The sequence below is a fragment of the Lycorma delicatula genome, chromosome 4, assembly GCF_047948215.1.
Source record: "Lycorma delicatula isolate Av1 chromosome 4, ASM4794821v1, whole genome shotgun sequence".
NCBI classification, from domain to species: Eukaryota; Metazoa; Arthropoda; class Insecta; order Hemiptera; family Fulgoridae; genus Lycorma; species Lycorma delicatula.
This window is the reverse complement of record NC_134458.1, coordinates 212168278-212181406: the sequence shown is the minus strand read 5'-3', so window position 1 is coordinate 212181406 and position 13129 is coordinate 212168278. Positions and strand designations below refer to the sequence as shown.

The window sequence follows — 13129 nt, the reverse complement described above, 5'->3', positions numbered from 1 at the left end:
CATAAAGAGTAACAATAGGGAATGATTTATTTTTAAATTATAAATAAGACTTATTCAATAGTTCGCCGTTGAACTTATGGCTATGAAATGGGCTTTTTATCTATTTCTAAGTGCTACTTTTTATGAATTGACAAAGCGTATTTGCTATTAGATTTATATATTACTGATACATATGTCACTCTTATTGTTGCTCTTTATCTTTATCTTTTTGTATTTATTTACTTTTTTCATTTTAATGTACTTTTAGTTTTAGTATTCTGTTAGTAACATCTGAGGAAGATACTGTATACTGAAACAGCTATTGTGATTTTTAATTAATTTTGTGAAAATCTAATAAAATATTTTGTCTATTTTCTTTTGAAAAATACTTTCCACAAACATTTACAGAATGGAAGAAACACTGGCATAAACGTGTCACATCTCTGGGGGGCTATTTTGAAGGGACAATATCAATATAGAAGAATAAATAAATTCTTTTGGGTAAAAATTACATTTCTCTTTTTTTGTTACAACTCATTTAACTATATGTATACAAACAAAATTCATATTTTTGTTATTTATTCACTAAACATTTACACCATATGTTTATAGAATAAACACGTTTTTAATGCAGAATTGAAATTTTCTTCTGCATTCTCACCATACATAATGAAAAAATTTCCAACATGAGAATAACAATTCAGTGATAAAAATTATTATTATAATTGCATTTAATACAAATTACCAAACATGTATAAGAAATAAGGTAGAAAGTACATTTGTTCATTCAGCAAATCAGAATATATAAGAATGTAGTTATGTAAGAAATAAATTTCCTGCTCATATCTAGGTCACCAAAATATGGATGCCAGACAGTAATTAACTCATAACATTTCATAACATGGAAAAGATTAATGCTCTTATTTAATCCTAAGTATGGGATAAATTTTTAAATAAAGATAATAACACAAGCCTTGAAATGTTAATGGGGCAAGAATCATAATATATAATACCAGATATCTGAAAAAGAACTCTGGGTTTCAAGAACAAATATAGTTTTTATTTTGCAACATTCAATAGTGTTTTATGTGTAATCTTGAAGCAACAATGATTCAGATTTAGTTTACACATTGTCAGTCGGGTAGCAGTTGCATCAAAACTGTGTTGTACAGGTCAAGCTGTAATGACCCTGTACCATGCGTTGTCACAAGAGAAAGCACAGTGCGTGTACTAGTTCACAGAAACAAAATCAGTGAATATTGTACAAAGAACTGTACACGAGTCTATTGTAGAAATTCTTCAAGTGACAAAAGTCAACATAAATGGTGTAAACAATTTTTGGAAACCAGAAGCATTTTGAAAGGATACTCATGGCTAAGCTGAAAACATAGACAGAATTCAACTGTTTTTCCAATGAGGTCCAAAATGTTCAGTTTGTAGTGTTGCACATCAACTAAACATTCCTAAAAGCATTGTCCATGTGTTGTCCATGATGTTGTTCATAAGTGATTGAAACTTCATACTTATAAACTACAACAACTCAATGAATTAAACCTAACAATAAGCTTCAAAGAATTGAATTTTAATGACCATTTTAGACTTCATTTCTACTGAAGAAAACAACCTGCAGCTCATTTTATTTTCTGATGAAGCAACTACACTAAACAGTAAGTCCCCATAAGGTTGGATGTTGGATAGGTAGAGAAGCTCCTATCACTTGGCCAGCACAAAGTCCCAATTTTCAGCAAAATACTGATGGATTTCTCCTTTTGGGACTACATTCAAGACATCATATACCAAGAAAAATCCAGTCACTTGATCCCTGTGCCAAAGAATAACAGCAGCTGAGGAAGTGATTCTTGCAAACATGCTACCCAAAGTGTAGAATGCAGTGGATTATAATTTTGACATCTGCAGGGGTGTAAACAGTGTTCGTATCGAGTTACATTAAGAAATACAAAAAATATTCGGTTTCTTACTTACATGAAATAAAGCACATGCGTTTGTAATTCTACATGTACGAAAGTATATTTAATTTAAAACCACAGAGTTCTTTTGAGATACTTGATAAAGTGAGGATGCAACCGACAGACAAAAAAGAACCAAACATTTTTATTGAATACTATTTATAAATAATCTCATTTAACTATATACAGATTCACTTATTACATTTTAATATTTATATTTTAAAAAATAGTCAAAATAAATAGTTATTCATTACTATTATAAAAAAACAGAATAAAATTTAGATTTATTTTTCTTTAATACTAATTTGTTTTGCTACCATCATCACTGAAACCCAGCTTTGGCCATTCTTCACGAGTCATTAAGTTATTATCCATTCTACAACCAAGATAATCTTTAGCTTCCTGTCTACATGCAGTGTTATTGTTTTTATTCTCATTCACACAAATCATGTATTTTATCATAAATGTTTTACATATGCCTTCATGGTCTAAAGGAAAACTTCCTTTTTCAGGTGGTGTAGGTATAAATTTTTTAAACCCAAAGGTTGTGGCAGAAGACATTCCTTGAAAATTATTATGACTGTCTCATAAATTGTATAATTACCTAAACCACATTTCTCTGAAAAAGAAATTAATATCATTAAACTATAAAATAGGTTTCTGTTAACATATACTGTAAACTACTTTTACTGCTACTACTCGCTAAAATATATTTATCATTCTCAAAGTATAGAAAAATATTAGGGTTCTAATACAGTCTATTCAATCAATTTTTACACATTATCTATTTTTCAACTTAATCCCTAGCAACAATTTATCACTGCAAGTTTTTTATGCCAATGGCAAGATGCTACTTCAAAGTTTACGTCAGTTTTGTGCAATGTTTTTTACTGCTTAGTTGCTGTAAAACTTGACACCATACAATAATTATAATTCTTAAGGACTCCAACAAATAATCTAATAGAGTAAAGTCTGGATAAAAAGCTGGACCTCCACACCTAATTTTTTGTTCATTTTGATGGTAAACTGTGTAGATAAGCATTATTTTAAGAAGAAGCAATTTTGTTCTCTACAAACTCCATCTTTTTTAGCAATATTGCAAGCTTATTTTTATTTTCAAACATGTCTCTGTAGTGCTGTGGATGACATAAACAGGATGCTTCCACTACATACTTTCCCACCTTGTTTCTAGGTCATGATAAATTCAAGTCTAATAACACACCTATCCTTCAGAAAAATTCATCTGTTTCTATAAAATAGCATTGTTTGAAAACGCTAAAAGGTAAAAATCTGGTTTCTCTAAGACTGCCAGTAAAAGCTGATTTGAAATACATTTTACAGTAGTTCAGTTGGTTAAGAACAATTTACTGCACCAATACTTACATTATAATTTGTAGCAACCTATTTCTATCATAATTCACCTATCTCTGAAATAAGTTTATGACACACACTCCAGTACTGGAGTAGAAACTTCAGTTGCTTGTTAGCTCATATTGTAACACTTATAAGTAAGTAAGTAAGCAAGCAGTAACACTTATAAGTTTATGACACATTACTCCAGTGCTGGAATTAAGTTGGTTGTCCCCCACATTGATTATTATTAGTAATATTTATTCAAATCTTTACAACTGTTCAACAAATTTGTGAAAATCTGCATGTTTTATACAACTTTTACTATATTGCTTTAGCATTCGACAGTAAATGTCGAATAATATCTTCTAAAATCAGAAATCTTACCACTGAATGTTATTTTATAATGCGTTTGAAGAATATTTGTAATTACTGTTGTAGATATTAACAAAATCACACATAATGATAGTAATTTGTCTTCCCCAATCATATATCACTAAGAAGTGATGCTGAATTGTCATCCTTGCATTCATTATATGTCAAACAAGTTTAACTCAAAAGATAGCATTTATGTGAGATAATATACAAGCATGCTGGTTTATATGCTTATATTATGCATGTTTTCATTTAGTGCACAGTTGCTTTTACTTATTTACCACAGTGTGATTATTTCATCATGCCATCTTTAGTTTTGATGATTTTGTGATGTCAAAAATTTGTAGTTGTATGAGAAACTTAGATATGTTTAAAATAAGTCAGTTAATTCAATCAATGGTATTTATTTTTTAATATCCAAACACATGAATAATCCACCTCAAATTTAATATTACAAAGTAATTTCAAAATCTATTGTAAAACTTATATAATGTATTAAACAATAATAAAAATACCTGTATATATGTTCTGGATGTTTAAATAATAAGAATACTACACTATAACTATATATGAATATACACTATAACTATAATTAAACAAATAAATGTAGTGAATCTGCTATACAGTATTTTATCGTGGATTACATTCTGTTTTACTTCAGCAATATCAAACAGTATTATTATGCTACAAAGAAGTAGATTTTTTTATAGCTGCAACTGTACTCATGCTGAAGTACAAATGCAGTTTAGTTTTTTAATCACTTAGCATGGTTTTTAAAGGTAAATCTGTATTCATCACAATCACCCTATTCAACTATCCATGGTGTCAAGGATTAGGTTCAGAATTCTGTAACTAATGGCTGAACATTAGAAATAGATGTTGCAATGTAAAATCAAAGAACGTAATTGCAGTGAAAGAAAGAGCATTGAATGGATTCAAACTGCTATGATTCTGTAGGGTCAAATGCTTTAGCCAGTGCAACAGATTTTATAAAAAGATTTAAGTTTTTACCCCTACAAAATTCATGTTACTATTCAATGGGCAACTTAAACCAAGATAATGTTTGCCTGTTACTTTTACAGCTAATGAAATACAAGAGCTGATGCAACTTACTGAGTGATGAAGCTAATTTTCTTCTATCAGATTTTATTAACAACTAAACTTCTGGACTTGAATAAAAACTGCAGCATTTCAATAGAGATGATTCCATATTCCACACAACTGCATGGTATATGAACTCTTCCTAAATTATTGGACCTTACATTTTTTAGCAATATAGAAAAAGCTCTGTGACTGTATGTATAAATATCTTAAATATTCTATGTACAAATAACCATATCTTTTTAGTTCTTGAATACACTATTCTTCTAATAAATAAGATAACATTTTTTAACAAGAAGGATCGGCAAGTCACACCACCACATCACTTTTCAAAGTAGTTAAGCAGAATTTATTTCCTAACTTTGTCATTTCCACATATGGAAATGTCATACAATCAAGTAGACAATCTTATCTTTCAGGATATAATTTTCCATTGAGAATATTTGAAAATTGAAGTATTCTGCTATACCAACACCATAATTTAGAAGCTAAACATCAAATCCAGACATATCTTAACCAAACTCCTACCATGATAAAAAGAGTGAAAGGTAAACTACACAACAGTCTTATAATACCTAAAGCAAGAGAGTTATAGTCATCTGAAATATGACATTTTTACGAAATATAACGTTGACATGATTTACATCATAAATCACTGAATTACATCCCGCTATTATTTATGAAATAACATGTAAAATTGAGTAATAATAGTATAATTATGAGAATTTTACTAAAACAGTAATAGTTTTTTTTCATTACAATTTGATTTCAATACTAATTAAAGATATGTATTCAATTTCATTAGTTTCTTTTTTATAAATAATTTTAAATTTTAAAATTGTAAACTCAATATAAAACTCAAAGTAAAAACAATTTTTTTTGGACTAAGATGTTCTTTAACCAAGAAATAATTTTACTCTGCGGAATTCCTTTTCTTTCCTTAATCATAATGATGGTAAGATTCTCAATAAACAAAACGTTGATCAGCAGCCATAGCACAAATTTTGCCATATTGTGATACATAATTAATTTCTTAGATAAAAATCATTTAATATAAGTTTCACAAATTCCTAGTTCTAATGCACACAGATTGACCAATAATTTCCCCTCAATATAGCAAAAACTTTTTCAATATGTTCTTCTTGGTTTTGAAACAAAAAAAATAATACGTATGGTTCATACATTACTCCCATAACCTTTTGCAGAATTTTAAAAATCTCAGTGAAACGATTCTCAAGTAAAACAGTATCCATACTCTGTATGTTAAAATAATAAAGTTGTGAGTATAATAAGATAACCCACACACAGTAAAATTACTTTTTATGGTCTGATAATTATAGAAAAATTTGTTATCCGAATGGGTTAAAATAGCTGTCTCACCTGTACTAAATTAAGAATAGGTATTTCAAAACAAAAATATTATATTTCTTTAAAGAGTTTTTTCTTAACTACATATACTTCTACTTCCTCATTGTGACAATTATTTAAGGCCTAGACTGTATAGATATCTGTTGAAAGTCAGCAATAAAATTATGATATATATGTGCACAGAATGTTGAGGTCAGCAAACTAGATGTATGTTGTATAACAGTTGCTTGCTAACAGTATCAGTGTATACAGCCGATGGCTAAAAAGTTTATTATACCATTACATTTACTTTTACAAGATTAATTAAATGTTCATATAAAAGAATATAAATAAATCTATCTATCGACTTAACAAATCACAGAGAGACTGGAATATTAAATTTGATTCTGTAATGAAAAAAGGTTTCATTAGATCTAAAAATGACCACTGTCTGTATATGAAGTGTGTAAATAATGAAAATATATATTTGTTATTATATATAGATGATATGGTAAATTTTAGTATAATTTCAAAATGAAAAATTTTGGTATCACAGTCGCTGACCAAAGGCAATGCTTGAAAAAGGTACTTTGAAAGTTTAATATGTATGAAAGGGACAATCTTAAACTACTTTTCTACAAAATCGCCATTTAAACTGAGGCACTTATCATAATGATGCACAAGTTTTTCAAATCCTTCTCTGTAGAAATCTGCTGCCTTAGATTTTTGGCACCCATCTTGCACAAAACTTGTGATAACCAAGCTTTCCCGATACAATTTCATGCAGTAAACTTTGTGAAATTTAGTGGAAATGAAGCAAGAGTTCCATAACTCTAATGCAGCGATTTTCACAAATTTTATCGTTGATTTTCATCATCAGTTCATCAGTCACAAGGCTAGGCTGACTACTGCGGTCCTAATCATGAAAATTGAAGCAGCGATTTTTAAACTGAATGCACCACTCCCTCACTCCACCTTTACTCATTATTCCATCTCCACACACCTCACAAAGTTGCCAATGAATTTCAATTGGTTTGAGGTTTTTTGCTAGTAAAAACCTAATCACTGAACACACCTCACAACTCGCAGGATTTTCTACTTAAGTGTACACTTCAGTAATTCACAACGAATGAAGTAGAAAAATCACAGTCCACACTACGACAACTTGATGTGTACTGAGTGTAGAAATGTTTTGACGCCAAGATGGCAGCTCTATCTCCACCCATCTCCATGCTAGACATAAACGTAAGTTACTTTCTGGACTGCCCTCATGTGTGTGTGTATATATAATGTGAATAATTTATTTAAATTAAATTTTTAGTAGTCCATATTTCCTCTGTACATAAATTCTGGCTAATTATATAATATAAACTTATTCAGCCATTCCACAAAGTGCAGAATTAAAGAACACTCTTACCTTACTTTTTTCATTGCAAAGCACTTTCAGGCCTAAGTCCATCTTCAGTATTTTTTTTTAATTTCTTCTTTTTTACATTTACATATTGAAATACATGATATGTTAACATTTTTAGGACAAATATTTGTTCAGTGAATAATTTTTTTTTTTTTAAATTTAAAACATATTATTTAAAATCTTTAACATGCTGTCAATATGTCAATACAGTAATACACTGACATAATATACTGTACTGACAGTACTGTATTGACAGCATGTTAAGAATTCTAAATAATATAACGTTTTAAATGTTTTTTTTTTTTTTTAATTTTTTATTGACTGAACACATATCTGTTCTAAAGATTTCAACATATCATGTATTTTAATGCGGAAATGTAAAAAAGAAAAAAAAATTTAAATTACTGAAGATGGGCTTAGGCCCGAGAGTGCTTTGAAATGAAAAAAAGTAAGGTTAGAATTTTCTTTAATTCTGTACTTTGAGGAATGGCTGAATAAGTTTATATAATTGGCTATATAAATATATTTAAAAAAAAATTAAATGTAGATAAGTGAAAAATATTCATGATTTTAAAAAAAGATTTAACAATTTTTTTTTATATTAAAAGCTAATTTTATAATTCCCAACTATACTGCAATGAAATTATGTAAAACCCCTTTCAATTTGAAGCAGAACCTCCTTTTCATATATTATATTATTTTTATTTAAAATTAATAAAATGTTTTAATACTATAAAGATTTTAATATAACTCGTTATTTTTTACATTACTGTAATATAATTTCTTTAAACTTATTTATCATTTTTTCTTCTCTTTAATACCATTATATCATTAAATTTATGGTCGTTGTAAAAAAGGCTACAGATTAATAGTAAACAAACAATTTTGAGATTATATTAAGAATACATTACAGTCACTGAGAAATAAATACAGGTAAAATGTAAAACTGAAAAGAAGGAATGTACAAAAATCATAACTATTTTAGGACACAGAGAAGAAAGTTGACTTTTATAAGTCATACTAAGACGTGTCAGGGAGGTAAGAGCAGAATCAATTATTTAGTAAAAATGTTGTTTCATGTAAAGGAAAACACTTGATAGACAACAAAACCAGTTAACATTAAGTATCTTAAGAGGATACCCATACATGTGCTGAAAACTATTGCAGTAGCAACAGAAACAAATTATAACTTTTATTTTAACTATTTATATATTTAATTAACTATAGATCTACTGGTTACTTTAATAGATTATAAATATTTAACAATGATGAGCATTAAGAAATAAATTATTTAAATATAATGGAGAAAAAATTCTTTAATGTACTGGAACACAATTTCTTTAAAGTTTTACATACTAAAAAAATAAAGATCATGTTTATTTCATTATTAATGAGCACATTAAGTAAATTGATATTTATTACAGTTTGGACAAAACAAAGGCATAAACTACAAAGTGACTCCTCTTTGATGGTGATCAAGTTTTTTTTTTTAAATTATCCGGTAATTACTATTATAACGTTTAATGAAACCCGATCGATCTTAATAAAATTTAACAGTTAACTCAGCATTAATATTTCTCAAATTTAAAAACATAACCTAATTTCGTAATACACAAATAACACATCTAAACGTGCTAAGATTAAAATATTACGAAAAAAGTAAATATCGAATTTTTTAAATACTAGATACCTTCTATTCGTTTTATTTGTCAATATAAATAAAAATCTATTTTTTTAAATTGACCAACAATAGCAATTGCTATTGTTGGTCAAACCTTCAATGCCAATTTTTTTTACTTTATCGTATAACAAATATCAATTGAGAATATGAGAAACTTACTTAAACAATTAGCACTTTAATAAACAAAGGGCAAAAACTACACTTCAACTTGCACAGGTTTTAAAGAAAAATTGCACCGTACTCTCAAATAGTGACTACCTTAGTTTAACCGATCAGCTGTATTATTAGTGAACTTATCAATCTATACTAGCGCTGTTGTTTTTACAACCTTGAACAAAGTGTTAATTGTTTAGATTTCATATGCGCCAATCGAGGAGCTGAAGTCTGTAGTGTTAAGTTCGTCAGCTAACGACTTAAATATCTTAGTGTTCACCAGATTTTAGGTGTATTTTAATCAGTTTCCTAGTGCTCTGTAGTATTATTACTTATTTAACTTACCTTATATTTAACGTAATAGTTTTTTTTAATTGTGAACATGAGTAATGAAAATACAAGTAATAACAATGAAACTGTCGTATCATATTTTGAGGGATGTGATAAAGATGGACCAATAAAATGTATATTCTTAGCCGAATTTCACCCTACTGCTGGACCAAAAATTACTTGTCAAGTAAGTAAATAAATTTTAAGTAAAATTAAGTACTAGTGTGATTTGAATTATTGTATATGGTTTTTAAATAAAGAAAAAAAAGATTCAAAATTCCCTTACCAGTAGTGCCAAGTTTATCATGTAGAAGTTGTGGTTTCTGGCAGAATTTTTATAGAATTTATTTTCGAGCAGATAACGGCTCAAAGAAAAGCCCTGGGATACTTAGCATTTACACTTCATGTGTTTGTATTCAAAATTAGCATTTAAGGTGTTAATTATAATATCTGTGGGAGACTAATATTGCTTTACATGTACTTTTATTTGGGTGATTAATTTAACTGTCATTAAATAAATAAATAGGCCTTTTATTTGGTTTCAGTTTTACATTGCTACATTATATACATAAATGAATAAAATTACACAAATTTATATGTATGTTTAAAATAAGTAACACTCAACCTTCCTTTAAATTACTTCTTTATTTAACAAAGTATCACTTGAACTTTGACTTTTGAAACCAGACCCATTACAGGCATAGGCTTTTCCCCCAATACTCCGTACTTCTTTGTCAAAAATCAATCTATATACTATTATATTCCTGCAGCCTCCTTTAAATCATCTTCCCATCATTTCTTCTGTCTACCTCTTTTCTTTTTCCTATAAAAAGCTTTCCAAAACAACTTATTTTGTTTACTTGTTAGGTGGCTAGTTCATTTCCACTTCAGTCTCTTAATTATTCTAGCCATTCTATTGCTATTGCTATTGCTTTATCTTTTCACGATTAATTCTGCCTTTTCTTTACAAAACAAGCATACTTTTCTCCATTGATTGTGGGATAACTTTAATAATTTCTATGGATTTCTTCAGAAAACTCCAAGTTTGTGAACATGTTGTTACAAAATAGTTTAATAACTTATCTACCTGTATACTGTTCTGGTTGTTTTCATAATGAATCTAAGGTATCATTATTTTCTTCAAGCAGCTGCTGTTCTACTTTCTTATTCTATCCCCAAAGCTTACCAGTTTTCCTAAATAGATTGTTTCATTTGCCTAATCAATTTTTGGTACCACCAAAATCCGATTGACCACTTTGTTTTTAAATAAAGCTGTAGCTGCGGTGGCGTTAATATGTAAGTACCCAATTTTCTTTCCTAGCAGTTGTAATTCTTCCTTGACAACATTTGTTAGAAGAACAATCTTTTTTTCATTAATTATTAAACCAGTTGCCAGTTTTTTTTTTCTTATTTGACTGGTTTGATGCAGTTCTCCAAGATTCCCTTTCTAGTGCCAGTCGTTTCATTTCAGTATACCCTCTACATCCTACATCCCTTAAAATCTGTTTTACATATTATAAACATTGCCTGCCTGCACAATTTTTCCCATCTACCTGCCCCTCCAATATCAAAGCAACTATTCCAGGATGCAACCTATTATTAGTCTGTCTCTTCTTTCAGCTATATTTTTCCATATGCTTCTTTCTTCATCAATTTGCTGCAACACCTCTTCATTTTATCCACCATCTGAGTTTTAACATTCTCCTACAGCACCACATTTCCAAAGATTCTAATCTTCTTCTCAGGTACTCCAATCGTCCAAGTTTCACATCCGTATAAAGCTACACTCCAAACTTATACTTTCAAAAATGCATTCCAGATGTTTAAATTAATTTTTGATGTAAACAAATTATATTTCTGACTGACAGTTTGTTTTGCCTGTACTGTTTGACATTTTATATTGCTCCTGCTTCATCCATCTTTAGTAATTCTAATTACCAAATAACAAAATTCTTCTACCTCCTTAGTCTTTTCTCGTCCTATTTTTATATTCAGTGGTCCATCTACTTTATTTCTGCTACATTTCATAACTTTCATTTTGTTCTTTTCATGTGGTAGTTACACTTCTGAACACTTTTCTTTAAACCACTGTTCTTTCACTAATTTGCACTTCCTGTTTATAGTATTTCTTAACTGTCAATAGTTCCTTTTACCTTCTTCATCACTAGCATTCATATACTTCTACGTTCATCCATTAGCTGCAATATATCCTCTGATATCCAAGGTTTTCTACCAGTTTTCTATGTTCTACCTAAGTTCACTTCTGCTGATTCAAGAATCTCCTTTGTAACATTCTCGCTTATCCTTTTTACTCGGACCTCTTGCAATGCCCTCCTCAAAAATCTTCTTTACCCCCTCTTCCTCAAGCTCCTCCAAATTCCACAAATTTATCTGGCACCTTTTCTTCAGGTTTGTAAACCGTAATCTACATTTCATTATCACTAAATTATGGTCACTATTGTTAATAATTGCACAGATAATTTTAAAAAAAGTTGATTAATTCAAAAGAGATAATTTATTGTATAACAAAACATGGCAAACACCATAGAAAAAAGGGATAACTGCCACATAAAACAATGCAAAAACGGCCGTAACAGATGCTTGCAACCCATATTTATAACTAACTGATGTCTTATCATTTCAGCTTATACTAAAGCATAATTTATATTATTTTTTTATGGGTATAACATTATTATAAACACAATGATGTAATTAATATTCAATATTTAACACACCCCCTGTTTATACATAGTTATTTTAAACTTGCTGATTATAATCTAAAAAAATAAATGTTTGTTTATCTTTAAAGAAAACAGATTATTCTCTTGAATGTCACTTTAAACATTATTTTTTCACTTATCATTTGACGATGTTTTTAAAATGTCTTGGTAAGGTCTTTGTCAGTATGTCAGCAAGTTGGTATTTTGAGTTGATATATACTAACTTAAATAATTTTTCTGTGTATTTCTGTCTGATAGATAAAATTTAATTTCCATAAGTTTTGCACCTTTATGGTATTCGTTGCCTTTGATGATTTCAATTGCACTCATATTGTGATATTGAGATTTGTAAAATGCAGGTCTATTAGCAGTTGATATATTCAAACAATTTCTTTGACAGCTTCACTTGCTGCAATATATTCACCATCTGATGTTGATAGGGCAACTGTAGATTGATGCTGAGGCCATGTAAGCACATTTGATTCTAGTTTTAACAAACATCAGATGTTGATTTTCTAGTTTCAGGTTCACCAGCAAAATCAGCATCACTAAATGCTTTTAAGCTTGAATTGTTACCCATTTTTAATTTTATACCATAAGTCACAGTACCTTTAACATACTTGAGTATTCTTTTTACAGTGTTCTGTTGTATATTGGTGGGGTTTTCCATATAACGACTTGCTTTATTGATGGTAAAATTTATGTCTGGGAT

General features: G+C 29.0%; 3 protein-coding genes across 9 annotated transcripts in view; 1 reads left to right on the top strand and 2 right to left on the bottom strand.

The window, feature by feature from the left end:
* Positions 1-9501, bottom strand: part of Ppcdc (phosphopantothenoylcysteine decarboxylase) — a 28389-nt gene extending 18888 nt beyond the window's left edge. Inside the window, exon 1 of the mRNA XM_075365156.1 lies at positions 9374-9501. The gene's annotated coding sequence lies outside the window, so the exon portion shown is untranslated. The remainder of the gene's footprint in view (positions 1-9373) is intronic.
* Positions 2070-9513, bottom strand: LOC142324271 (cytochrome c oxidase assembly protein COX19). Its single transcript, XM_075365157.1, has 2 exons — positions 9374-9513; positions 2070-2565 (listed from the first exon to the last, which is right to left on the bottom strand). The coding sequence occupies exon 2, from the start codon at positions 2505-2507 to the stop codon at positions 2247-2249; it is 261 nt and encodes an 86-aa protein (XP_075221272.1). The 5' UTR covers positions 2508-2565; positions 9374-9513; the 3' UTR covers positions 2070-2246.
* Positions 9514-9567: 54 nt separating this feature from the next.
* Positions 9568-13129, top strand: part of Nprl2 (Nitrogen permease regulator-like 2) — a 79330-nt gene continuing 75768 nt past the window's right edge. For all 7 annotated transcript variants that reach the window (XM_075365151.1, XM_075365153.1, XM_075365148.1 and 4 more), the window contains exon 1: positions 9568-9884. In XM_075365151.1, coding sequence (XP_075221266.1) covers positions 9750-9884 — 135 coding nt within the window. In that variant the 5' untranslated portion in view covers positions 9568-9749. The remainder of the gene's footprint in view (positions 9885-13129) is intronic.

Excerpts from the sequence above, each read along its gene's own strand:
- LOC142324271 (XM_075365157.1), bottom strand. The coding sequence starts at position 2,507 with ATGTCTTCTGCCACAACCTTTGGGTTTAAAAAATTTATACCTACACCA.